Below are 27,090 nucleotides of genomic sequence, written 5' to 3' on the forward strand. Positions count from 1 at the left end.
TCAGCCCCTTTGCCAGGGTTGTTGCAGCTCCCCACTTTGGCTCTGCTGGCAGCCACGTCACATGCTGTCTCGGCAGGAAGGTCCCAATACTGTCATGTGGCCACTCTGAGCCTGTCCCTCTCCTCTCGACCTGGGGAGGCCCTTGGGTGTGGAGACTCAAGGGCAAGACCTTGTCAATGCCTTTTGGTGACCCTTAGGATCTCTTAGGTTCCTGCTTTCATTGTTGACCTGTGCCTGACCCTCCCAACGTTATGTCACCTGCAGACTTAATCACGATGTCCTCCATTTGTCATCCAAATCAGGGATGACAGTGGCAAGCAGGGCGTGCTTCCCACCGTTAGACACCTCTCTCTAGGTGTCTATCGTCCTCAGGGCCATTCCCGGCTCACAAATCAGCCATCTCTGCAGCACGGCACCTCTGTGTCTCCCCCACGGAGTTCCCTGAGATCTCACCCGCTGCACCCTGAAGCTCCTGTGCATTTTCCGGGCTCCCTGGCTAATCCTGGAGAACACTGAGCTTCGGGGGACGTGCCTGTCTCTAAGACACCAGGCTGGCCCACGGTGATACCGCCTCCTCTTCTTCAGGCTGGGGGACAGTCTCCCCAAGCAGCCAGCTCTAGAATCCTGCTGGCACTCCTTCACCGACATTTGTCGGCTTCTACTTTCCTCCGGCTTCCCTCGTTATCAGAATCAGAACTGTTTGTTGCACGTGGATTCCATGCCTTGCTCCTGGTCATCGCAATGCTCAAAGCAGCCCTGTCCAGTTGGTGGCATTGCTGTCCCACTGCAGATGAGGAAACTGCTTTGGGGAGAGGTCTTGTGCACAGGGTCACTCAGCGAGGGAGGGCAGAAGGAGGGTAAAGCGCTGACTCCAAGACTGGCTGTCCACTGTGCCCTTTGGACTAATCCTCGGGGACAGCGCCCTCTGGTGGTTGGATAGTTGCCCTGCCATCTTGCTTCTTCCCCCTGCCTCAAAATCTGTGAGGGAATAAGATACCAGAAGATACTGATCACTGAGGGGAGTTCCCAGCCCCGATTTCCAGGCTCTGGGGCTGGGGTCCTGAGTGCCCCCCCAACTCTCCTTCCTCAGCTCCTCAACCTAATCTGTGCTGCCACTCCAGAGGCATCAAGAAAACTACAGTGACATTCAGGTGACAGAGACCTAGATCCACACTCATTTGGTCAAAGGCAACCCGGACTGGCCTTGCCCCTCATGGTCAGTATGTTCCGGTGTCACTCTCAAGCCTGCTAGACCCACCTCAATGTCAGCTCGGCTCAGGGGGCCTTGTTAAACCACAATCTCCTTTGGGGGCAAAACGGTCTCTCAAGTTCCCCCAGGGCTGGCCACGCAGAGGTCGCCTGGCCCCCCAGCAGAGCCACAGGGAGCAGCCCCTCGGCCTCCCCACGCTGCCCACCCCCCAGCTCTGCCTCCCAGCCCCGGGCTCCCGCCAAGAAGAAAAAGAACCCACCCTTTCCCAGACCTCACTCTCCTGAAAGGAAGGAGCAATACCAGCATTTATGGAACATTTAACGCACACTAGACGCGTTTTCCTCATTCAGTTCTTCCCGGGAGACCTGTGAGGTAGGTGTTGCTGGTTCCAAGCAACAGCTGGGAAGAAGGAGGCTCAGAGAAGATGCGACTTGCCCCGGGCCAGAGCCGAGGTTTGAAGCCGGCCCTCTTTGAAGGTGTCTCCTCTTTTCTCCCTGCTTCTTGCCTCCAGCCTCTCCCAGGTGGACTGCGTCCCCTCCTCCGAGGCCTCCCCGCCACCTGGCTGGTGCTGCTGCAATCACAGGTCCGGGGCACAGGCCTCCGGTCCCACCCCTGTGACCCCGCGACCGGACCAGGCCCTGGGGCAGTCAGTGTTGGCCCAGTGAATGTGGAAACTGCGGATGACGCCTCTTCCTTCTCCCTTGCAGGCACAGGGCCGTGGGTGACCACGGTGGCCGCCGGGAGCCAGCCCGCCCTGATCGCACACTCCTACGGCGTAGCCCAGCCTCCCACCTTCAGCCCCGCCGTGAACGTCCAGGCCCCGGTCATCGGGGTGACCCCCTCACTGCCTCCACACGTGGGGCCTCAGCTCCCGCTGATGCCGGGCCACTACTCGCTCCCGCAGCCGCCCTCTCAGCCACTGAGCAGCGTGGTGGTCAACATGCCTGCCCAGGCCCTGTATGCCAGCCCTCAGCCCCTGGCCGTTTCCACTCTGCCTGGCGTGGGACAGGTGGCCCGCCCGGGACCCGCCACAGTGGGCAACGGTCATATGGCAGGGCCCCTGCTGCCGCCACCGCCGCCAGCCCAGCCATCGGCCACTCTCCCCAGCGGTGCCCCTGCCACCAATGGGCCCCCCGCGACCGACTCAGCCCACGGGCTGCAGATGCTGCGGACCATTGGTGTGGGGAAGTATGAGTTCACCGACCCCGGGCACCCCAAAGGTAAGTCCTGCTGCCACCTGCTCCCCGTGTGCCTGCGTCTGTGCCTCCCCACACAGAGCATGGACAGGAATGCGGTTCCTGGTGGCCTGTGCCCTCCAGCAGCCCCCTACTGGCCCCCCCGTCCCTGCTCCCACCCGGAGGCTGCCCTGGGGCCTCCCCGGGGCCTCAGACAGAGGAAGCAGAGGAGAAGGCAGAAGACAGGACACGGAAGTCAGGCAGTGTGAGTGGGCAGAAGAGGACGGAGGGAAGAGTCTGCCAAGTTCAGGGTCCTTTTGCCTCCGGTCCAAGCCCTGGGTCATCTCACCTTTGACCCCAAGCCCAGGCTGAGTGCAGAATGAGCAGGAACCATCTGTCGCCCTTAGGGCTCCAAGGAATGGCTCCTTTGGCCCTTCTCTGTCTCCCACTCACGAGGACGGTGGGGAGGAGCTGCCTGTGTCCCTCCCCAGACAAGCTCCGCCCATCGTGCCGTGGGACGTCGGATGAGGGTGCCCCTCGGGTGGTTGCTGAGGCCTGGGAGGCTCTCCCAGACCACCCTGAGCCAGGTGGGCTTTTTGTTTCAAGGACTCAGGTGGCTCATTGAGGCTCTGGAAAAGCACTTCCAGGCCCCACCTTCGTTAACCACCACCCCACCACCACCACCACCACCTGCCCCGGTCCACAGCGGTTTTCAAGGCAGGTCCTTGAGAACAGAGCCTGGAGAAGGGAGCGCATCGGGAGTGCTTCTGGCCGCGAGGGTCAGGGCGCAGGGCCCCAGCCAGCAGGCCCCACTCTGCCGTCTGTCCAAGGGGTCTGCCCAGCAAGATGCAGGAGCGGGTGGGAGGACCAGGGGAGGCGGAGGTCGAGTGAGGAAGAAGAGCAGGGGCCACTGATGTGAAGCCGGCAGGGCTCACCTGCCCCAGACGTACCTGACCCTTAGAGCTTCAGGGGCCTTGCTCCTGCTGTGGGGGGAGGGCAGCAGCGCACAGGCAGCCAGGCCCAGACCCAGGTGCAGCAGGAGGGTGCAAGGCAGGCAGTCTGGCTGCGGGGCATCCAGGACCCTGTGAAAGGGGAGGGTAGATGGACCTAGGAAGTGTGGGCTTCTGAGCACGATTCTCAGCCTCCTAGAGATGGCATCCCAGGGGCCCTTAGCAGAGCTTTGCTCCAAACCAGCCATTCCCGTCCCCGCCTGCTCTCATGAATCTCTGTCTCCATCCTTTCGGCTGGTTTCCAGGCCTCGTCCGGCATCCCGACCACAAGTCTGGGTCTAGGTCTTCCCTGGGTTTCCTTCCCTACCTAACAACCCCCTGACTGCCTTTGTTTTGGAAATCAGCACTAGTTTTAAATGACAAAATTATAGGAAATTACATCTAAATTCTGGTAAACTCTCGCTTTGTTTAAGAGCTTTTTTTTTAATTGACTAAATTGATTTTTAGTTTGAATTGTTTTGGTTAAGCTCTCTTTCCCTTTAAAAAAAAAAAACAAAAACTTACCCCCAGTTCTGTGTTGCCCACTCGACACAATGGGCACTGGGTGTCCCAGCTGCTCCCGAGGCCTTGCCAAAGCCTGGGGCTCTGGGCGAGCTCCCTCCTCCCCACCACGGGGAGCGTAGCCCCCACCCGGACAGCCTCCTGGGGCTGATGGAAGGCCTGCCGGGTTTCAGACACGCGTCTAGGAAAAGGACTCATTCTTTGAGAAAAGGTAGCTGGCCTAGATTGGACTGGAGTCCCTCATTTGGGGTTCAGCAGGGAACCAGGAGCCATCTCCCCAAAACTGCCAGGCACGGGTCCGTGTCTTCAAGCTCAGGCACCTGACTCCCTGCGACCAGGAAGATACAGTGCAGAGGCCAACTGCTGCTGGTCCCGCAGCAGCGGTCATCACGGAGACACAGCCTGTAACTTCTTTGTGGGGCTGGAGGACATGGGAGGGTCCCAGCCCATGGACTGGAAGGGAGATGAAAGAGGGACCCTGACGGGCTTCCCTCTTCCAGCCCCAAAGTATAGATTCAGTACTAGGTGAGGCCAGGGATGGGGTGTCCACACCCCCACTATTGGTGAGCCAGGGGGGATCCCCCTTCCACCCGATGCCAGCTCCAGCCCCCAACGACTCTCACGCAGACTTCCAGAGTCAGCCGGAGAGCTAGCTGTTTCCCCAGACATTGCATGTCACGCACTTCTCTGTTTATGGCCACCGTGGGCTGAGTTAGCTCCTCAGTGAAACGTGCCTACACAAATGCCTCCAAACTCAGGCCTGGGCGGGTTTGTTGGGCTTTGGGGTTTTTCTTTAAGTCATTTCTCCTTTCCTTTCTAATCCTAAAAGCCTTTATTGCTAAAGCTATCATTTGTCTGTCAGATCTAATGTCAAACAGCTGCATGTTTTTTCAAATGAGAAACCGAACTTTGAAACCAAATCTTTGAAACTTGCCGTGTGAGCATCATATTTTTGACAAGACCGTGTGGGTTTGGATTTGGGTCACTTTTAATTCTGCCCCTCGGGATTTTGCATCTCCGGAGCCCAGTGGATTTCACACTCCTAAATGACAGACAGCCAGCTCCGAGCGGGTACCAGGAGGCACTGCGCTGAGGCACAACACTGGTCTGAACTCCACTTAAAAAAAAAAGGGAACCTTCCTTTCCTCCTGCTCACTGACTGAGACCTCGCCCAGCATTATAATAAGATCCACCATGGCACGCCTTGAGATCTAGCTCATTAAAGTCCCGCAACTTCCCCAACTGCTGCTTGACGTGACAACCTGGGCTCTCACGGGGTTGAGTAATTATGGAAAAATCTCATCCGTGAAGAGCAGGCCTTGCCAGCCAGAGGGATGGGCCCCTAGTATTTTTAGACGTCATTAGTGCCCTGATTTAAAATTTCACATTTTGTGTCTTGTACTTATCTTCCAATCAAATGAGCTAAAATTTCAGTTGGGGCGATTGGTGTTCGCCCGCCTTCCCCGAGAGGGTGTTGGGACTTTGATGTAAAACTGAAGCAGTGGAAAAATAACGGCAGCGTGGAAATGCATTTTGATTTGCAATAGGTCAAGCGACTGTCTGTCGTCTGTCACTAGCAGGCAGCTTGCATGCAGTTTGCTTTAATGAGTGTTATTTAAATGCATTGAGCACATATAGATTTGCTTAAGAAACACGATAAATCTTTCTTTTCTAAGAATCATGTGGGGGTGGGAGCAATCTGTGGGATTTCTTACTTTTTTAAGGTTGTGTATTGAGAGCTAATTAAAATAGATTTCATGCGTGCAAAGTGATAAGGGAGGAAAAAAGAATTAGTTCCATTTGTATCCTGTTAGAAAACGCCAGAGCCATTCGTCTTGCTGTTGAACTGGAACCCTGAGCTCACCCACGGGCAGAGGTGGTGGCCAACCTCAGGCCTTGAAACCCTCACGTCTAAGGTCACTGTCCCAGCACCACATGAGCCCAGCTGCGTCTGTCACGGCCAGGGTCCAACTTACTGATGTCATTCTTTCTACCCCCTTGCTTTCAAAAAGGACTGTTTGTAGCAAAGAGACCTGGTAAAGCCCCAGACCCGGGGCCTCGTAGTGAGCCACGGGAAAGCTGCTGTATTTCCACCTGCATTTCCGGGGAGAGAGAGGCCAGGCTTCTCCTGCTTCCACGTGTTCTGGACCAAAAGCAAAGTCCAAGCTGACGCGCAGTGGGGCGGCTTGTCCATCCTGACATTAGGTTTTGTAGGCCCAGAGTTGGGGGCTGCGGGCAAGGCACATGCAGTGGGATGCATGCGGCCCCTTCCTGTGGTTCCACACCCCCTCACGTCCCCTCCTCGCCTCTGGACCTCCCCCCCATGGAGGTCCATCTGTCCTCACACTACCTCCTGCTTGGCACAGACAGGATCTGCTAAAGATACTTTGAGGCACAGTGAACTGCTGTGTGACTGGGGCAAGTCTCCTAACCTCTCTGAGCCTCCGTTCCCTCATCTGCCCTCATCCAGCCTAGGAGTTCATGAGACCACAGACACCGAAAACTGGGGTTCTGTCGGCAGTGGCCCAGGTCGGGAGAGTTCAGCACAGGAAAGAAGCTCATGAAGGGTTGGAAAGCCAGGGCCTCCCCCGCCCCGCACCCCTGCAGCCCAGAGCAGAAGAAATGGAAGAAGCCCAGGCTTGTTCACAGAGCTGGCAGCAGCCCCTGATCCAGCCACTTAACGGGACCTCGTGTTTCCTTCCCTGAAAGGGAGAGGGATGGGGCGGCTCCCTGGCAGGGGCTTTCAGGACAGCTGTCCCCAGCCATGGGCCTCACATCTCCCTCCCCTGCCCCCTGCAGTGCCAGGGCGCCCTGCTGCCTTTGCGGTAAATATCCCAGATGAAGCTGGGACTTCACGGTAGAGCCGTTTGCCCCCACCTGGTTGGCTCAGAGAGCTCGAAACGTCCAGTCTGAAATCACCTTCCCACAGACCTGCTCGTCCTGTGTCTCTGGCTCAGAAATGACGCCACACATCCTTCCAGGGGTTCAAAGTCACGGCCTGCAGTTGTCCGTAACCCTAACCCTTCCCCACCCCCCTCACCGGACACTGAGTCTGAAAACTCCTCAGATCCTGCCCCTTCTGGATCACTGGTCTGTCCCCTGGCCCGCAGTGGTGACCTCCAGGTCACAGCCAGAGCGGTCTTTGCAAAACACAGGTCAGTCCGGTCACTCCTGCTCAGATTCTCAGCCCCTGACCCGGTGCTCCAGGGTCTGGCCCCTGCCCGCCCCTGCATCTCTTGTCATTCTGCCCCCAGGCTGCCCTGCAGCCACTGCACACCCTGGGTCCTCTCCCACCCTGGGTTCTCTCCCACCCTGGGTTCTCTCCCACCCAGCTGTGCTCTGTGCCTCGGCAGACAACCTACTCCTGGGTCACGCTCCCGACAGGACTGTGAGCCTCAGGGGCGGGGCCTGCCTGCAAGAACTTTGTCCGATTCCCATGCCACCCCCAGCTTCCCAGCCAGTGCCTGGCTCTGAGGGACGCCGAACAGCAGGATGAAAGCACAACACACTGAGCTGGGAATGGCCCGCGTGGCTCTGTGACTTCTCTCCCTTTGTGCGAGCTGGTTGTCCTCAGGGGCCCCGGGTATGTGGGAAGGTGCCCCATGTGGGACTTCAGTCTACAGCCAGCCCCTCATCCCTGTCCCACACCTCTGGGAACACAAGTCCATCTACTCCTGTACCCAAACACCTCCACCAAACACTGCGGCCAGAGCACGTGGGATCTGAAACTCTGCCTCAGTTTCTGCCACTATAAACGGGAGATAATAATAGAACCTGCTTCTTCCACTTGTCGTGATGATTAAGTGAGTTATTTCACATAAAGCTGGGGAATGGTGCCTAGCACATAGTAACCACTGTGACAGTGTCTGCTATTATTACTTCCACTACTGGTACCAGGGCCATCTTTCTATGTCTGTGGTCTTCTAGGGGCTCAAATGTGGCAAAGCCAAAAACCAGTTTGCCTTCCAGAGTCTCGGGAGATTGCATTCACGTCATTAACATCGTGATATTCGCAACGCCTAGTTCCCAGGGGTGCCCCCTGAACTGAAGAAACTTGCCTTTCTGCTCCTGTTGTAACCTTTGACCTCCAGTGTGGCCCTAACAACATGCCTTTTGCTGGGATCTTCCCCCTGGTTCCAGGAACGATTTGTCTGGGGAGGGCTCCTCCTAACTACCCCCAGGGGGTCTCTGCACCCTCCAACCCTCAGCCTGAGAGCAGGGTGCCCAGGCCACCACTGCAGGGGCCACGTCAGTAGATGGGACAGATCAACCAACCGAGCAAGGCTGCAGGCAGAGAGCACTGGTTAGGACCATGGGAGGCGACCAGGAGCCCAGGTTCTGCACCAAACTGCTTGGGCGGAGTTCAAGTTCCACTGTGAACTTGAACAGTGGACTTGTTCACTGTGAGCTCCCTCAGTGAACTTGCGCTCGTGAGCTGGTGTCTCTAAGCCTCGGTTTCCTTATCAGCAATGCGGACACATGACTGTGCCCTCCCCGCAGACGTGCACGGAGGATTGAGCGACATGTACAAGGTCTCAGCACAGCGCCCGGCACGTAGAGAGCCCCCATAGTGTTAGCTGTTGACATTACTGTCACCCCAGTCATTTCTAAAGAATCCTGGAGAAGAAACATTGTTTTCCAAACAAGGTTTTCCAGAATAACCTCCCAGATCTGATTGGCAGAAACCCTCAACACAGATCGGGCACCACACTCCCAGGCCCCCTCCCCCGCCATTCCCCTTTCCAGCACCAAACCCCCCTCCCCCTCCCCCAGGGAGTGTGTGTGTCGGAGCCTCTGGGATCCGAGCCACCGTCTGCACGAGGCCTCCCCTCCTCACTCGGACAGACCGGGCCTGCCCGGCCCTGCCGCAGAAAGCCTCCGCCCTCCGCCGAGCTCCGTCCTCAGGGATTTGTTCATCGTTAATTGGAGGGTTGTCTGGACTTAACGGTTTTGTTAACAGATCATTTGATGATGAGTGAACCAGGCAAGCAGAGAGACGCAGCAAGGCGGCCGGACCACCCAGGCACCATGTCCTCTTAGGAGCGGGAGGTGACCCCACCCCAGCCCCCGGGGCACCCCCCTCTCAGGGCCCCGCTGCTCAGCGGAACAGGGGCAGAGCCAGGACCCCCGGCCTTCTCCTCGCTGAGCTGAGCACACGGAGTGAGGAGAGCGTAGGATCTCTGCTGAGCACCTTCGAGGTCGGAAATGCTGCACTGGCCCTAACGGTCCCACGGGAGCGGTGGCTCTGCAGATGCCAGCGGGGATCACTGCCAGGTCCTAGACCACAGACGCCCAGAGGCCACTGAAGGGCCCTGAGTCATGTCACTTCCCTCGCTGCTATACCACAAGCCTTCACTGTGCAACTACTGTGTGTGGTTTATTAGGTACCTACTGTGTGCCGAGGCCACGCTTGGCTTCTCATAGGCGGAAGCGGCAGGGCAGTGTGCAGCTGCATGCTCAGACAGGTCTCGGCTCCTGCCGGAGGTAGACCCCGCAGTGATGCACACCGTGTCCCAGACACTGTGCCAGGCACTGGGAGGGACAGACCTCTCCCCGGAGGAGCCTGCACTCCACTTGGGGAAGCCAGAGGGCGCCAGCAACAAGCGCTGCAAGGGCAGGAGAAGAGAGGTCAGTGGGGAGGGGCCTTTCAAAGTAGTTAGAATGATGGAGAGGAGGCAAGCGGAGGGCAGATAGTTCTACAAATGCCCAGTCTGAAGGAAGAGTGCTTGGGATAAGCGCCAGGGGCACAGAATAATGATTTCTGAACAGATCCGTCTATCACAGAGTTGCAAACACACATATGCCTCTCTCTGCTCAGACGGCTCAGGGGCCTGTCCTGCTTTGAGGTTCAGGTCCTGATTTGCACTTACGGCCCCGAGAATTCCATTCTCTGAGTCCTCGGCCATCAGGAATGAGTGCTCTTGGGCCAGTGTCCATCTTCCCAGCCCCGAAGGCCATTCTGGTCCTGCACGGGGAAGACCCCCTGGGTCTTCAGGGGCTCCGATCTGGTTAAGAATCACGGGGCACACTAACCCCTGACTGGGACACACCCAGGGTTCAGAAAGTCTTTGTAGCCCTTTCTCCCACTTTTGGGACAGAGGTTAATGGGCAAGTTTCCTGATGCCTAATTGCCGTTCGAACAACCTAGCTCGCGTGAGCTTTGCTTCGGGAGTCATGCCCTGTTGGTCGGCCCCCCAGGGCTTTTCCAGTCTTGAGTCTGGGAGTGGGTTTTGGGGGTTGGGGGGTGTTCAGTTTTTTTTATTAAGGTATAGTTGGCACACAGTAGTGTATTTGTTTCAGGTGTGCACCCTAGTGATCTGACCTGTGCCCCCTTCAGGGGTGATTACACGCTGAGTCTCATAACTGTCACCGTGAAGAGTTGTCACAACGTTACGGACTATATTCCCTGTGCTGTGGACTCCATCTCTGAGGCTCATTTATTGTGTAACTGGAAGTCCGTGCGTCTTACCTCCCTTTGCCTTTCTCGCCCAGGCCCCTCACCCGTCTCCCCTCTGTTTTGGCTGTGGTTTGTTCATTCATGTTGGGCTTTTTAGATTCCACGTGTAAGTGAAATCATTCAGTATGTGGGAATGAGTTTCCAGAGGCAGCGAACCGGGCAACAGTGAGGCCCCGAGGCTGCAGGTGCCGGTGGGGGCGGGAGCCCCCCGTCCCCCAGACCAGCCGGCAAACCCCCAGAAAACGTGGCACAGCCCTGGCTTCATGAGAAACGATTTGGTTGAAATTACATTGCATTCAGGAGCATACTCACTATTCTAGACATATAAAAAGCGAAAATAACACCGGCATAGTAGGTTATGAGTACAAAACATTGTGTAAATTGCCTGAAGGAAAAACGTGGCCCAAAGGTTGTTATCTATTGAAAGAGTTGCCAGTCTACGGCCATACCACCCTGAACTCGCCGGATCTCGTCCGAAAGAGTTGCCAGTTGCCTGTTTTCTTAGTGTGATCCTCTTTTCCTTGAGAACACATACCTGAGAGGGAAGTCCAAGGGTTTTCAGTGCCTCCCCAAGAAAACGCCCTCCTCGGCTTCCCGCTGTCCTGGCGCCGCTGTGGGTGGCCAGGCTCAGCGCCGCGATGGTCTGGTTTGGCCGGCTGGCCTCTTCCCAGTGGCCTCTCCATGTCACCACTGCCTCAGCTCCTGGGCTGCACGCATCCCAGGCGAAGGCACGTTAGTCCTTCCCCCTCGTCTGTGGGGCCAGCACCACGGGCTGTGCCGGGCCGGGGCTGCCGTGACAGAGCACCGCGCGCGGACTGGGGGCGCCGTCAGCAGACATTTTCTTTCTCCCAGTTCTGGAAGCTGGAAGTCCAAGGCCGGGGTGCCATCAGGGTTGGTTTCTGGTGCAGCCTGTCCCCTTGCCTTGCAGATGGCCGTCTTCTCAGTGTGTCCCCACAGGGCTTCCTGGCGTCTCCTCTGCTGACAAGGACACCAGCCCCAGTGAACCACGATGCGCCCTTACGGCCTCGTTTACCTTTAACAACCTCTTAAAGGCCCCACCTCTACAGGCCCTCGGGGTTAAGGCTTCAGTGTGGGAAACCGAGGGGGACACAGTGCGGTCCAGATGACAGATGGACAGGGTGGCCCCTCGCACGGCACACACGGGTCCTGTGTGGTTGCCACTGATGTGTGACTCGGCCATGGGTCTTTTCAGTGGTTTATAGTTACTTGTGCACTTTTCGTAAGTGCACTCTTCTCATTTTTACCGCAGCTCACCCACACGCTGCTCGCCCTGCTCCTGTTAACTGAGCACCGACTGTATTTTCCCCTCATCAGAATCATCCGTGTACGGGGTTAACTCTTTACTCCTACGACACCTTCAAGCTGGGAGGGAGCTCAGAAACTATCTGGCGGAGGCAGGAATCTGTCCTCCATTGCTGGGCACTAAGCAGGAGCCATCGATTGCTGGATGGTCTATCCTGTCCCAAGGTCAAGAGCTGTCTTCCTGTAACATCCATAGTCCTGCTCTCTGGGGCCACCCCGGGAAAAGCCGGTCCCTGTTCTACATGACAGCCCTTCAGATTTATGATGGTGGCAGAATCTCCTTTGCTACAGACTAAATATCTCCGGCGGCCTCAGATGCTCATCCTTTATCCTACTGGGGTCCTCCCTGGTCATGCTTCATTCAGCCTGTCAAAGTGCCCCTGAAAGGGACACACCGGGTGACAGGATAGGGGAGGGGGACTGTCACCTCCTTGGTCCTGAGTGCCACACTGCACTTTTCTGACTTTGCTGTAAGGATCACGACTTATTTGTGTAAAACACACAGGAACACACATACTCCACCTTTTGAATTAAGAGAAAAGAAAAAAAATATCTCACCAAAGTCCTGCCGTCTGCTACCTGAGTTCCTCGGGGGTCTTCCCCCCTCTTTCTCATCAGGATCGAGATTATCGGTCACTCCTTTTTATGGAGCCCCCTTTCCTCCTGCACCTTCTTGCCCCTTAGGTTTGGCCCTCACAGCGAGCCCACCTTTCCACAGATATTTCTTTTTAAGTCTCTGAGTTAGTACATCTCAGCCCAGCCTCCCTACCCGCCAATCAATCCCTCTCCCCGCCTCTGTTAGTGTGAATTGACCCCCAAACAACAACCCCTCCCTCTCCTTCCCCCCACTCCCATCCCTCCCCCGCCACGGTAGTGAATGCCACTACAGTGAATATTACCTTAAAGGTCATTTAGAGACCCGTGTTCCTTGTCCAGGTGGGGAAACTGAGGTTCAGAGGCATCCCCAAGATATCACGTTACCCCTAGAAACTGCCTCTGGAAAGCGCCCTGAGAACCCACCCCCACTCCCTCGGGGCCTCTGATCCCTCCACGGGCTGCTGAGAGCTCTTCATCCGGGAAGCAGCCTCCGTGTCCACAGACCCGACAGGCCTGGCGTCTCCCCGGAGGCTCTGGGCCTGAACACGGGCCTCTCCAGGTCTTGCCCTGGCGTGCAGTGCTCAGGACAGCACATCCCGCAGGGCCATGGGCCGGCCAGCTGCCCGCAGAGGAAGAGTATGGACGAGGCACACACACACTTAGTCACAGCCCTGCCCGTGTGGTGTGACTGGGAGGAGACACTGTCCAGACCAGAGAGGCAGACACGACCAGGACAAACTCACTCGGACCCGAGGACCTCACTCTGTCCCTCCCCTGGATGGGGGCTTCTCTCAAAGATGCCTGTTTAGTGCTGGGCCGAGCCCTGCCCCCAGGGTCTCTATGGATACTGGGGACTCTTTATTGGTTTGGTTTTTTAATCTGTGGTTTTCAGAAACTGCCCTTACGGTGTGGTTATTTCAGTAAGTTGAGGCCCATTTAAAGAGCCCAGCTCCTTCCTGGGAACAGGAATACCTTTAGCAGTCAGCTGTGCTGGTCCACCAGAACCCACGGCACCTTTGAGAATCAAACAGCGGCCCGGTCAGCAGAGCCAGGACGCCTTCTCTCCATCCCAACCATGAGCAGAACAGTTAAGGAACCTCCCCGTGCTGGTGCAGAAGGCTCCCGGTCTATTGGACATTTGAACAGGCAGGTTTCAGAAATTCTAACTGATCCAAAAGTAATTCCCATATTTTCAGTCTCTTTTTTGTGGAGACATTCATTACCTTCTTAGACCAAATGACGGTTTTATGAGGCAAAGCTTTTTGGGTTTGTTTGGTTTTTTTTCGTGTGGACAGTGACTCCGAGATTTCTCGTTTAGCGTCCTTCGTCCCAGAGAACAGAGACCCGGGCATGTGGTGGCCCCCAGGACCATTGCAGTGAGGGTGCCACGCAGCACCCGGAGGCCGGCCGGCGGGGCAATCTCGGGCTGTAGGTCGGGACCGCGTTCCAGGCGCGCTGGTGGGCCATGCTGGCAGATGCAGCCGTGCCTTCTGGAAGGGGATGGAGCGGGCGTTTTACATTCATTATACATTCACTACGCACTTATGTAATCCCCGCAGCAGCCCAGCGAGGCAGATTCATAGACAGAGCACCGAGGCTTAGGTACGACGCTTGCCCAGGTAGAAGCCACAGAGCGGGAGGGCCAGCCTCGAAGCTTCCCCGTCTCAACCTGTGCCGTCCACGGGCTAAGTCTGGGCCAGTGATGCGCAAGCCCCACGACGCTGTCTGTGTCTTCCAGACTCGTATGCCTAGCACTTCTCTATATAAATTGGTGATTCTTGAGTTCTTTCCTCTCCTCCAAAGGTCGTGGGATGGGTGGGTAGATGGGTGGACTGAATTCCCAAAGTAAGTCCAGGAGGGACGTTGGGCCCTTTGAGGAAGCTGCACAGAGGGCACTGGTCACCACAAGCTATGGAGCTTGGGAGTCAGGTGGTCCTGGAGATTCTGTCTTGCTGCTGCATTTCCCACACCTTATACCAAGTATTGCCGATGCAATAAAGTCAGTGGAGCCAGTCATCCTGCAAAAGAGCCAAATTGGTGAAAAGATGAGACATCGCTGGAGTTAATGAGGTCTATTCATTGAACTCCCGCCCTTGTAAGTGAATGAAATTCTTGAAATCTACCAGACAGAAGCGCATCCATTTAGAAGTAGTTATTGATGTCTCCCGTCTCTGCCAACGATGGACCCGGGGCCACCAGGGCAAAGCTCTGGGAACTAGCTTCCCACCAGCATCTAACACAGCTCAACAGATGTCACATCTGGCCAGCCATTCTTGTCCTTTTCGAGGGCCCCCAGGTGATGAAGAGCTCAAGGGAGAAAGTGGTAAAACCGAACCACGGATCTCTTGAAGAGAATCCCCCCCAGCTTGCAGCCTTCAACCTGACCTCAGGATGAGTCGGGAGGGGCGCACAGGAATACAGCTAGACCGCCAGCCCTTCAGAAATGGCCGCTGCACAGGTGGGCCTGGTGCGGGGTGGTCCCCAGGCCCGGGCAAGGTGAGCAGACACAGTTTGCAGGAAGCGTGGACCTGGAACCAGCAGAGACACAAGGTCTGGCTGCAGGCTGAATGGGGACGCCACGCCATGGTCCCACGGCCCCCTGAATGCTCACCGACCATCTGCCCGGTTCCAGCCCCCTCCCCAGTTAACCCTCTCACAGTTGCCGAGGTGCACAAAATGCTACTTGTTGTGCCCACAGTGCATCTGCTGAAGGCAAAACGTGTGTTTATAGCTCTTCACTTCCAAAGACTGGCCCTGTTATAAAAAGAGCTGGACCATCTGTCTCTCTTCTGGACCCCGGCGCCTCTTGGAAAAGATTTCTGTGCAGGAAGGCAGTGAGAAGTCAGCACCGACTCCAGGGAACTATTCTGAGGCCGGAGGAGAACGGGGCCTCCAGCTGAGGGGAGTCGCAGGGGAGATGAAAGTGTTTTTTGGTGGCCAGGAAGGTGGGCGCTGGAGGGGAAGGAGGTACGCTGTGGCTGAATGGCGCTGCCCAGGTGCTCCGGCTGTGCAGAGGACCGGCTGGCCACTGGCTCTCACAAGGGAGGTGAGGGCAGGCAAAGGGGAAGGGCCCAGAGGCGTTGGGGTCCCCAGGAGAAGGACTGGAAAATGGCAGCGCCACATGGCACGTATCTCTTGCACAAAGTCAGGTGCCCATTTGCGTTCCTCCACCCGGCTCGTCCGGCCTTTCTTATCTGAAAAGCCCTTGAGGACAGTTCAGCATCTCGGGGACCATGGCAGGCTCAGTGAGTTTCTTTCAGTTGGTGGCTGATGACAGAGACATTCTTCCAGAGCAACAGGGTTCTCCGATCTGTGGGGGGGCCCGCTGGGAGGTGCCTGCCTTGAGGTCTGCAGCCTTGAGATGCAAGTCACAGGGGAGCAGGGAGAAGCTGGGCGGGCCTGGAGGTGAAGCTGAGGGGAGCTCCCGGTGAGACTGTAGGGGTGGGGGAGGAATTTCCCCCGCTGGGCACCCTCCCCGACGCCTCTTCCGGGCTGTCTTCACACTGCCTACTTCTGCTCGTTAGTGCTGAAGGGGACCTGCCCTCGCCCCTCTCCCTCAGGAAAGGGGTTTTTGTTGGGTTGTTTTTTTTAGTTAAGGTAGCATTGATTAGTAACCTTATGTAAGTGTCAGGTGTTCTGCATTATAGCCCTATATCCACACTCTCCACCGCATAATCACCAAAAGTTCTAGCTTCCATTTTAAAAAGAATCCGAGCAGATTCCAGAAAGCCTTGGTCTGTGAACCTCTAGGCTTGAGGCTTATCTTGTTTCAGATCAAAACCTGCTTTTCTTCTTAGCTTCTCTCCTGGGGTGGAAATGTGGAGAGGGGAGCTGGAGGTCAGATATGGGGTCCTCTGAGGATACCCCGTTTCCTTTCCTGCCTGTCCCTGACCAGCCGGCTCATCTTGGGGTGAATGAATTGAGGCTTTGCCTCCATCCTGGGGAACGTTCACAGGTTTCCCCCCACAATCTTCAATGCACTGGGTTCCCCCCACTTGGGGGCACGAGTTCACATTCCGAGGATGAGGCAGCTCCTGGTGCATGGTATTCAAGGCTCCCAGATCCTAAAAGGTCAGAGTCCTTTTTTTCTTGTCTCTTTTCATTCTTTTTCTGTTCTTATTGATTTGGGGGGGCACATAAGAAAACGCAGTAGGCAAAGCCCGCTACTTCCTTGGAAATAAAATATTCTGCAGTCAAACCACACACCATAAAGAAATAATTGCAGTCTGTATATGTTGCTAATGGACATCTCTTAGCAATTCCCTGTCTCATAAGCTTTAAACACAGACATTAGTATAAATATGCAGAAATCCCCATTCGGGCAAATTACTCTGCATTTCTGAACAGAAGGAAGATTAACCATGTGTTGATATCTTTGAAGGATCTCAGCAAAGCAGGGAAAAATCCGCTGGCCCTCTCTGGCAGGGAGGTCGGGACTCCCGGAGGCCTAACGGACAGAGCTGCAGGCTGGGCTAACATCTCCCCTGGGCCGGGGGCTCCCCCAGAGCACGGAGGGCTGACCTCCGGAGGAGCGGTCGGCCCCCACTCTCACTGGATCAGCCTCGCTGAGCTGCTGGGTCTCCTGGGTGTTGTGCTTCTGGAGCCTTCCAGGCTCCCAAGGCTCTGGCAGGCAGGGAAGCGGTGGGATTACACATGCATTACTTTTCCAGCCTCTCGGCAGCCTGCCAGGGGCCCTCAGGGATCCTCAGACCTGGAGGTGGAAGGAGCCCTGGGGAGGTGTGCAGACCAACCGACAGCCTCCCTCTCCGGCCCCCCGCACCTGGCCCCCTCACCCTGCCTCCCCTACCCTGCTCACCCTGCTCAAAGGCCAGCACAGGGGTGAGGTGTCTGTCAGCCAGGGCCCCGCAGCCTGCGCCACCAGAGCCTATTCTAACCCCAGGCTGCATTTCAGGGGTCTGCGAGGAAGGCCCCTCCCTTTCAGAAATCACCCCCAGCCCCTGGTCACCAGAGCGGGAAAGCTGTCCCTGTCTGCACAGGTTGCTGAGTCTGGGGGTGTCAGGGTCTGGCCTCCACCGGTTGCTGATTGGGCTGGACCAGCAGAGGCAGGGCAGGCCAGTCGTCACACTGGGGCTCCTGGGCTCCCCATGAAAGCCCCCTGTGTGTACCCAGCACAGGGCACCGTGTTCCCTTCGCTGACAGAAGCCGGGGGCTCTGTTTTCCCTGGGCTGAGCACCCTGGACGCGTAGGGGAGGAGGGCTGCCCCGGGCACCGTGGGCCAGCCTCCTTGTGGACGTGGGAGGTGAATTACGAGCCAGTCAGGAATCACCGTGCAGCCTGGCGCGCAGAGGTCTTCTGGTTATTTATTTTGTGTTCGCCTGCCTTTCCCCCCGCAGAATTGAATGTGCAGGGGAGAGAGAACTCAACATTCACATTCTGAGGCAGAGGAAAGGGACTTGGGCGTCTCAGAGCTGATGCTGCAGCCTCGTGGCCTTGCCCGTAGCAGCAAAGTCTGGACAGGCCAAGTGGGGGCCTGGGAGCAAGGCTGTCCTCAGCCCCAGGCTGCCCAGTGAGGCCAGGGTTTCTGGAATCCCTCCCACCCCACCCCCCCACCCCCCAATCCTGGCTTTCAGGCCAGAACTCTGAGGCACTAGCCTCAGCCAGAAACAGTGGAGAGCAGGAAGATAGGATCCTCTCCTCTGCCCACCCCGGCCCACGCACAGACATCACTCCTACATCTCAGAATATTGATGGTCTGTCTTCACTTGTCTCCCCCACTTGGTTGTGAATGGCTTTAGAACATGCCCACCACAGCCAATTCAGTAACTTGATGTGAAATTTTAAAATAGACCCTTTTCTCAAGACCCTTGCCTGCCACCTACCAGAAAATTGTCACAATAACTAAAGAAATCTGTGATGGCTGTGGGGTGAGTGGCGCCCCCTGGAGGTGTGCAATGTGCAGTTTGAGTGGCCTGTGAGGGACCCATGGAGCGTGTTGCCCTCAGGCGTTCCTCTAAGCCTGTTACCTGTATCCCCACATTTCATTCTCACAACCGGCCTCTGTGGTGGGTACTTTTAACCTCCATTTCCCAGGCAAGAAAGCCTCAGTTCAGACACATGAAGTCCCTTTCCTGTGTTTACCCATCAGGGTCCCTAGCCACGGTCCCCAGGTCCCCTGCAGCTACCAAGCAGAAACCAGAGGGCCCTCCTGAAGAATTACAGGGAAGAGAGTATGTACGAGCCTGTCAGAGGGCTCCGGGAAGAACAGAGAGTTCCAGGAAGGTGGAACGTTCCATCCCAACAAGAGCTGGTTCTCACAGGCAGAAAGGGGAAAGGGACTCAGGTAACCGTCTCCCCAGGCCCCAACCCATGAGGCTCCAGCCCCCCGGGAATCCAGCTCCTCCCCTGTGGACAGGTAGCGTCAGGGCCTGGAGCGAGAGCTGGGTCGGTCCAGCCAGCCTCCGCCCCAGTCAGTCAGTGAGAGGGAGAAGTCCTCAGTCTGAAAATTCCACACACCCCAGAGGCCCCCCCAGAGGAGGCGCCCACTGCAAACCAGGCCCCGCACAGGTGCAGCTGCCCACACAGGGACACACAGCCCCCCCACTGCAGTCATCAGAGGGCCGGCGCTCTGCCCTGCTCAGCTGGGCTTGTCTCAGAGCCCCCCTGGCACCGGGCAGAGGGCGGAGGAACTTGGGTATGTAAACCCTACCCCAGGACTCAGCTGTTTGTCTGGAAGGGTGTGGTCTTATCCACCTCGGAGTAAAGGTCCTCCCATCCCACTGAACCTGATCCTGCGAAGGACTTAAAAAAGATCAGCACCCCCTGTGAGTTAGGGAGCAGGGCAGAGAGATGATGAGTCTCTTCATGAGACTTGATGCTCCGAAAAGCCATTTGCTGTGAGCTCAGGGACCAATTGCAGCCAAATGCAAGAGAGTGGACGCCTCTCTGTGTGACTGGCCGCCCAGCCCTCTTGAGCCAGCTAAGCCTCCCCTGCCCTTGACAAGGAGCTGACAGAGAGGTCACCAGACATCCTCTAGAATCCGTATTCCACGAGGGCAGGGCTTTGGTCTGTTTTGTTCATTGCTGTGTCTCCAATGCCCACAACATAGTAGGTGCTCAATAAATGTGCTGAATGTATGAATGAACAGCTGTAGCCAAAAGCGATCCATTCTGTCCACAGCACTTGAGTGTCAATCCCATGGCCATGGGTATGGAGTAGAGATGGTGGGAATCCAGGGAAATGGGACAGCCTGGAGGACACAGAGGCAGCCCCAGAGTTAGGGTGTCTTTAGACCAAAGTCACCCTGGAGACAGCTGTCTTCTTTCGGTCACCAACGTCTATGATTTTATATAACTTAATTCAGTTGTCTTGCTCGTTGTCACTTTTCTCTTGTCCAGACACTTGTAGAGCTTAACCTTTTTGTCTTATTATTGTCCATGTGCCACAGGCCCCTCGCTTTTTGATGAATCCTTGCCCTGTTCAGGACCACATCCTGCTCCTGGGCAGTGAGCAAGTGTCTGTCTCCTGAGGGGGGAGTGATCTCAGGGGCTTTGGCCACATAACCTTGGCAAGTTCCAGGGGTGACCTGGGTAGTGCAGCTTCCAGCCTATGGCCGTTGAGGTCACCAGCCCCACCTTGGGTCTCATACCGTCCCAAAGGGTGCACCCTGCTCCCCCCTTCCCCAAGACCTAAAGTCCCTTCACTCACCTCAAGTCCAAAACCCTCAGCTGGCTCCATCCGCTCAGCCTCAGGCTTCTCCCAGGGATCCCACCCAGCCAGCCTTACCAGCCAGCGCCCCAGCTTGCCTCCAGAGCCAGCTGTAGAGGCCAGGCCCGACACCCCCCATCTCGGTCTGCATCATGGCCCATTTCTGGTGCTCCCCGGCCCCTGGGTGTGCTACCCTGAGGAGGGCAGCTATCGCAAGCAGGAAGCAACGAGACACAGCAAATTAAAACTATTTTAAAAAGCGAGGCTTTGAATTAAACACAGCTTGACTGAAATCTTGTTTCTGCCACCCTGCGGCCAGGAACCTTACTTTCTCTGAGCCTCATTTTCCGCATCTGCGAAATGGGGACCATCAGCCACGGGGCTGCCTTGAGGATTAAGGGAGAGAATGCCCTCAGTGGATCTCAGAGAGGATGGCAGGACGCAACAGGGTCTTTCCAAAGTGCAGATGCTTCGTCCTTCTCTCCCCAACACACCCTCACCTCCAGCCAAGGGCAATGGGGAAGGGGCTACGGGGCATAGGTGCCTGGTATGTAGTCTGAAAGGAGGCCGAGGGCGTCAGAGGTCCTTAAAGAGCCCCTAGGCCCAGCACCTGACACGTGGTAAGCAATCTAGCTTTGGGGCTGCTTCCGTTCCCACTAGCAACCAGTCTTAAAGCCAAGGAGAGGCCCCGCCCCCAGTGACGTTAGAGCCCGCCCCCTCCTGGAGACACACGTGCGGCGGGGAGGGAGGGGCTGAGGGAGGTTCCTGGGCTGAGCCGCGACGCGTCTGCCAGCGCTTATTTGCATATGCGCAGGCTGGATATTTATAACTTCTCTTCAGCCAGTTCCAAGTTATTGATGTCTTAAAGTGACTTTAATCTGAGCCTTCTTTTCTTCAAATGGGCTTTTGATTTCCGGAATGATATTATACATGGCTGTGAGCTATTGACGGAGAGATGGCTGTTGTGTTCTCAATGTGCTGATGCTGGAAATCTGCGATATAAATAAACTTCCTCTGGTAGAATCATTATAAAGCACAAGCAGCAGAAATTTATGGAAAGAACAGATTAAATGCTTAGACTTAAATTCTTCAGTGCGCTGCTTGCCTTAAACTGCTGTGTCTGGGGTTTGGGCTGCTGATTCAGGTGGAAAAAATCAAACGGACACATCGCTTGTCGGTGCATTTTTACTATGATCTATTGTGTTGCTAAAAGAGAAAGCTCAAACGCTGCCATTGATAATCCTGGTTAAAACTTGCAGCATAAATTATTAAGACATGTAGTTTCTTTTCGGAGTGGTTGGGAACTGGGGCGCGCAGCGCGGGAAAGAAATATAACATCAATATGTGCTTATGCATTGTAATGTGAGACATTTTTATGCCCACAATAAAACATTCTGCCTACAACTATGTTTATGAAAGCAACAGATAGAAAGATCCATAATGCCACTTAATAGAATTAATCACCTCCCCTCCGATCAGTTTAAAGGGCTTTTTATTGCATGTTGAAAAGCTCTGACCATAATTAATACTCCACACACTGGCAGGTGCCAGTCAGGGGCTGCAGGCAGCAAAGGAACTTTTTGTCGCACTCGGCCGAGAGAGGGTTTTCCAGAGTCGACCCAGGGGCCAGAGCTCCAGGTTTCTGAATTGGGAATCCAGCCTCTGTGTCAGGGTGAGGCTGGGGCTTTAAGGTCCTAACTTTCAAGTTCTGGGCTCTAGATCCAAATCCTGAGCTTTTTCTGGTCTTTAAGTTGTTTCTGGGCTCTGGACTGGTTCTGGACTCTAGATTCCGGGTATCCCATCCTGGGTCCTGCGGCAGTTGGTCTCATAATAAATCTATACCCAGGGCCGGGAGAAGGGGATGAGGTTTCCCAACAGGCTCAGCGTGGTGGATCCAGCTGACCACTGGTGGTGATATTAACCCCGAGGGCCCTCTCTCTTCCTCTCGCCATTTCAGCTGGTTTCTAGTGAGTGAGGGAAGCTCTGGAAAAGCCCATGGCAGGTCTGCCTGGGCGTCAGCATACAAGATCACTCAAGATGACAATCTGCTGTGAAACAGACCCCAGGCTCATTGCCAGACCAGCAGCCAACCAGCCATGGAGGCTCTGGGGCTGGTACTCCCATCCCCCTCCAAAGGAGATGCCTTTATCTCCCTCGTCCTTTATCACACAGCCAGCTGCTGAGTGACTGGAGCCATAGGGAATCTCCTAAACAGCCCAGAAAAGCTGAAGAGGTGAAGGGTCAGCCTGAAGTAATTAAAGAACAGAATTGCCCTTTAAAAGCTTGGTTCAAGCCCGCAAGAGTGACACCGGCAGCAGGGAGGCAGAGCTCCCCACGGCCTGGGTGGCGCTGTGGGGAGGCTGGTAGCAGAGCCGGAGCCAGCTGGGACTCCGGCAGAGAACTTTCTGGGTGTGGGAGCCCGGTTCCTCTTGAAAAGCTAAACCAGCCACAACGAAGAGGGACCTTTGAGGGCAGTGAGACCAAGTTCTGTCTCCCAACACGGCAGATGGAACTCTCTCCATCAGACTGGAATCCAGGGCACTCTCAGGCTTGGACGGGTGGCTCGTCACCAGGGGCTCAGATTCTTGTGCGTGATAAAGAGGTCACTGCCTCAGGTGTTTGTGGAGACATGAGTCACACCTGAACTGACTTCTGGCTTGTCCTGACATGGGCTGTGCCCTGGGTCCATGGGAAGGGGCTCTGTCTGCAGCCAACCTCACAGAGGTGAGCGCCCTCGTGGGGAAAACCATGCCCCCCTGCCCCAAATGATGTGCGAAGTCACGTGGACAGCTGGGGAAGACAGCGAGGCATGGTTGTTGTGGAGAAAACACTTATTCCATCAGCCAACAAAAAGGTAGTGCCCGCTGTGCCTGACAAACAGAACTCTACCCTTGTGAAACTCTCTGCCAAGCCTCCCAAATAGTTAAGGCCGCCACCTCCTGGAAGCAGTGATGAGGAGCAATAAGAATTGGCATGTACCCTTCTCAGGGCTGTCCAGGGAAGGCTGAGCTAGGGCGCCAGGGCCCAGTTCTCAGGTGGAGCTTCAGAGTCACACGCCAGCCATGCTTGGAGGACTCCCTGCACCCCAGGCAGCCCCTGGGGGAGGCCCTCAGCTTGGAGAGCACACCCTGGTGAGCACTGAGCATGCAGGAAGGGGGCAGGGAGGTTTCGGTTCTCTCAGGCCTTCTGGGGGGGGGGGGGGCCAGGGGTCTCTGTGCTGTAGAACCCACGCATTCCCAAGGAATAAAGCCAGGGTGTCCCGGAGTTCCAGCAGCCAAGCCTGTTGGACAGACCCTGGGGGAAGGGACTGCAAACTAGTGAGGACGCCACACCAGCGTCCCCGGGGAGATGTGCACACAGCGGGGCAGGGGCAGTCGCTCATCTTGACTGGGAAAGTTTTCTTCTCAAGTCCAGTGTCTCCCACTGAGTTTCTGTGAATGGGCTGTAGGATCGGACCCGGCAGGCAGCACACATGGGGCACCCTGTCCGACTGGGACTGAAGGCCCAGCCACGCGCCAGCCCACCCAGGCGGGCACAGAGTGACAGGCAGTCTGGCACTTGGCAATCAGACCTGCCCTCTCGTGGTTGCCAGGCCTGTGCTCTCTGTCCACATCCCTGCTGGCCTTGGAGTGCCCACCCCACCCCTCCCTGGACTGGGGCCCTGAGTGCACCCAGGGTCTGAGCGAGTCTGAGGGCCCAGAGCTGGGCTCCAGGAACTGTTCCCTGGGGGACTTCTGGGATGCTTTGCTAATAGAGACGTCTGTTCTGAGAGGTCGTGATACCACCTGTCGTTAACCCGGGCACCCTGCCCAGGGTTCTCACCAAGAAATCGCAGGCAGCTGCTTGCAGGCGGGTGAGTGATTTGCAAGGACTACAAGAATATTTGCATAAACATATGTACGGAAGTGTGTATTTATTTGCATCCATTTGCATAAATTGCTGGCACCTCGAGCTGTTGTTCCTTAATTTTATTTTTTCAGTAAATTTCTTTGAGCTCAGAGCCCAGATCTGGACACTTTGGGACTAAGAACAAAAAGATGAAATGACATGAGACCAGAGGTTCTCAAACTTTGTTGTGTTTTAAAATTTTCTGGGGAGCTTTTAGAAATGCTGGTGTCTTGGTCACCCCCATATTATTGAATCATAAACTCTGAGGGTGGGGTCCAGACAGCAGGGTTTCTTGTTCTGTTCTGTTTTGTTTTGTTTTGTTTTGTTTTGTTTTTGAAGCTTCCACCTGAGTCTGATGCATAAACCAAGGCTGAGAATCGATGCCGTAGACAGGGCAGGCCCCTGCCAGGTAGCCCAGCTTGGCCTCCACGTCGGGCTGGGCACCTTGCACCTTGCCTCCCCTGCTCTGTACGTACAAGGCACTCAAAGCTTAAGTCCCCTGAGGTGTGGGAAGTGCCAGGGCCACAACACACAGAAAGGGCTCTTGGTCAAAGGTCGCCACGCCCCTTCCTTGTCACCATTGCTGTATAGCATCATCCGTGCAGACAGAACTGGCTGCTCCTTCCAGCCCTGCCACCCGCATCATTGTGAACTCCACGGAGGCCTCCAATCATCAGCTCCTCAGAGCACTGAGCACTCGAGGAGGGCAGGGCCCAGGTTCTGTTCTGGCTGAATTCTGTCCTTTCTCCTTCCACCTGACTTCCAGGCTGATGACCCCATCACTGCCCAGGGGCCTGGGAAGTGTGTCCCTACAAAGGGAACACATGTGTCCCAGAATGAGGCTGCCTACCCTTCCCCTCCCTCTGCATTCCTCTCTCCAGGATGAGAGAGCCAAGCACTAGGGCCTGCAGGCTCTGTCCCTCCCCAGTGGTGCTGCCAGGCAGGACACAGGAGGCCTGGTCACGCCCAGCATCCCCAGGTCTGGTTATTTCCCAGCATTCCCAGGGTCCCCTCTGCAGCATCCCACTCTCCCTGGTGGCTGCCACGGCTGCACCCATCCTCCCACCGCTGCCCCAGGCCCTGCAGCTGCTGGTCCTTCCCAGCACCCCTGCTGGGTCTCTGTGACCTTTCTCTAAGGCTTTCTGCTCAGATCCCATCGACTGAGATCCAGCTCATCGCCTCCTATTCCCAGACACCTTCTCCAATCCAGCAACTACTCATTCATTCCTTCCATCACTCATCCGTGTGTCCCATGGGGCCAGAAGCTATACAAGTCCTGTGTCCAGAAAATCCACCCAGGAGGTCACGGACCACGGCTGGTGTGCCCAGACAGGCCTGCCCGTCCTTGCATCAGGGTCTCAGACGCATTGTCGCTGCTCTGAGCCCAGCACCTGGGGGCCACCCTGGGAGCCCTCCTGTGGGTACCAGAGGCTGCTCCAGGCTCTGGAAACACATGGAGAGAATGGTGGCATCTCTACCCCACCAGAGCTCAGTCTCACCGAGACAGAATTCAGCCAGCACAGATGACACATGGAGCAGGGAGGGATTGGCAGGGGAGAGGCCAGAGCTGGAAGGCAGGAGGTGGAGTCGAAGGGGGCAGGAAGGGAGGGTGTCAGGACAGCCTACTTGTTGACTTTTCCAGGGACCCCCTGGGACTGAGCCTGGGTGCCCCCTTCACAGGCTGGTGTGCAGGACACGGTGGCGGTAGCTGAGGGTGTGGAGACAGTGGGCCCACCTTGGCAGGCCCAGGGCCTGGCTCTTTCCTGGTGGCCCTGGTTGCTCCCTGGGTGGGACACCTGGGCTCCTGGATGACCCTCTAAGGCAGACCTCTGACCTGGCAGGTGGCTCCCGATCACCTGGAGGGCACAGCCCCCATCGTCCTCTTTTTGCCTATCAGGACTTTCTAACCTTCCTAGAATAGTGGTGGCAATTACTTGCATGATGGTTAAAGACCATTTGCTGTATAAAAATCTATAATGATGCCTGGGCCTTCCAGAATGGCAGTACCGGTGGCACAGACAGAGACCCAGGGGCTGACAGCCAAGAAGAGAATCCCCTCCTGAGAGACTGTCGGGGGCACAGGTGGGACAGAGAGGGGTCCCCGTCCTCCCTTTCCAGCCCACATGCAGGCTCTCAGGGTCGCCCCTCCTGCCCCCTCACGCCACCCTCGTGGCAGGGGTGCTTGCCTGCAACGGGCTTTGAGGCGCTCCGAGCTGCCATTAGCCCGGGCACCTGGGGTCCCGTTTCACTTCCCTCTTTACCTGGGTAACTGAGCTGATCATACTCCCAGCTCCGGTTCACTAATTCTTACAAATCCTTTAGAACGATTGACTTCAGTGCTCATCTATGCCCCCCTCCTGTGCAGCCTGCTCCCCTCCCCAGCTGTCAGCACAGTGCCTTGCCCCATGCAGACACCTGGCACGTGGGCTTGGCTGGTTGACCGTGTGCCTGGGAGATCTGGGGAAGGGGCACCAGAATGGGGTGGACTAGTAGAGGGCAATGGAGAAAAGGGGGTGCCTGACGGTGTGCGAGAGCGGGGGAGAAGTACAAGAGAGAGATTCTAGGGTAGATTCTGAGCGGCCCCTTGGCGTGGAAGGGACGAAGCTGGCTCTCCCTCTGTCCCTCGAAACCCACCAGTGGCCCCCAGTCTCCTGTGGGAGAAAACCGCCTGCAGGCGCATTTCTGTCACAGTCTGACATGGCCCTGCCTTTCTCTGGGGCCCCTCTCCCTGCTGTGCACACGCACACACCACCCAATCGAACACTCACAGGTGCTTGTGCACATGGTTACATACGTGCCCACAGGCACAGCATACATTAGTGCTCACACATGCCACACACTCCAACACACACACACATGTCCCCGTCATTCACACCTCTCCCCCCAGCCCTCCTGGTGAGCTCCTGCTTATCTCTGAGTGCTCCTGTGGCCCTGTGTGTCCCTGTGGACTTCCCTGTGCTCTGCAGAGCAAGGAGGCCGTCCCTTCCCACACCCCCTGCACAGGGCCTGCCCAGTACACTCTTCTCACTCAGCATCACAGTTAGTGTGTCCCCCATGAAACCGTGAGCTCCCCAGCTCTACGAACACCTCCATTCATGTGGGTCCCCAGGAACCCACCCAGTGCCCAGCCCAAAGGAGACAAACTCCTGTTTAGTGAACAAACAAATGGGCCAAATAGACACAAGTGGCCTGTAGTTCCCAGAACTCGGGATCTCAGAGTCTGCCTCGGGGAGGGGATGTCCACCCCTCAGCTTTATTCAGGG

The 27,090-nt window shown here is 56.3% G+C and overlaps 1 protein-coding gene across 4 annotated transcripts in view; it reads left to right on the top strand.

The window, feature by feature from the left end:
• KLHL29 (kelch like family member 29) overlaps positions 1-27,090 on the top strand; it is a 278,870-nt gene that overhangs the window by 225,158 nt on the left and 26,622 nt on the right. For all 4 annotated transcript variants that reach the window (XM_053667055.1, XM_037143412.2, XM_053667054.1 and 1 more), the window contains one exon: positions 1,918-2,430. In XM_053667055.1, the coding sequence (XP_053523030.1) occupies positions 1,918-2,430 (513 nt within the window). The remainder of the gene's footprint in view (positions 1-1,917; positions 2,431-27,090) is intronic.

This window comes from Artibeus jamaicensis, unplaced genomic scaffold (genome assembly GCF_021234435.1).
Source record: "Artibeus jamaicensis isolate MK-2021 breed Jamaican fruit bat unplaced genomic scaffold, CSHL_Jam_final contig_465, whole genome shotgun sequence".
Lineage (NCBI taxonomy): Eukaryota > Metazoa > Chordata > Mammalia > Chiroptera > Phyllostomidae > Artibeus > Artibeus jamaicensis.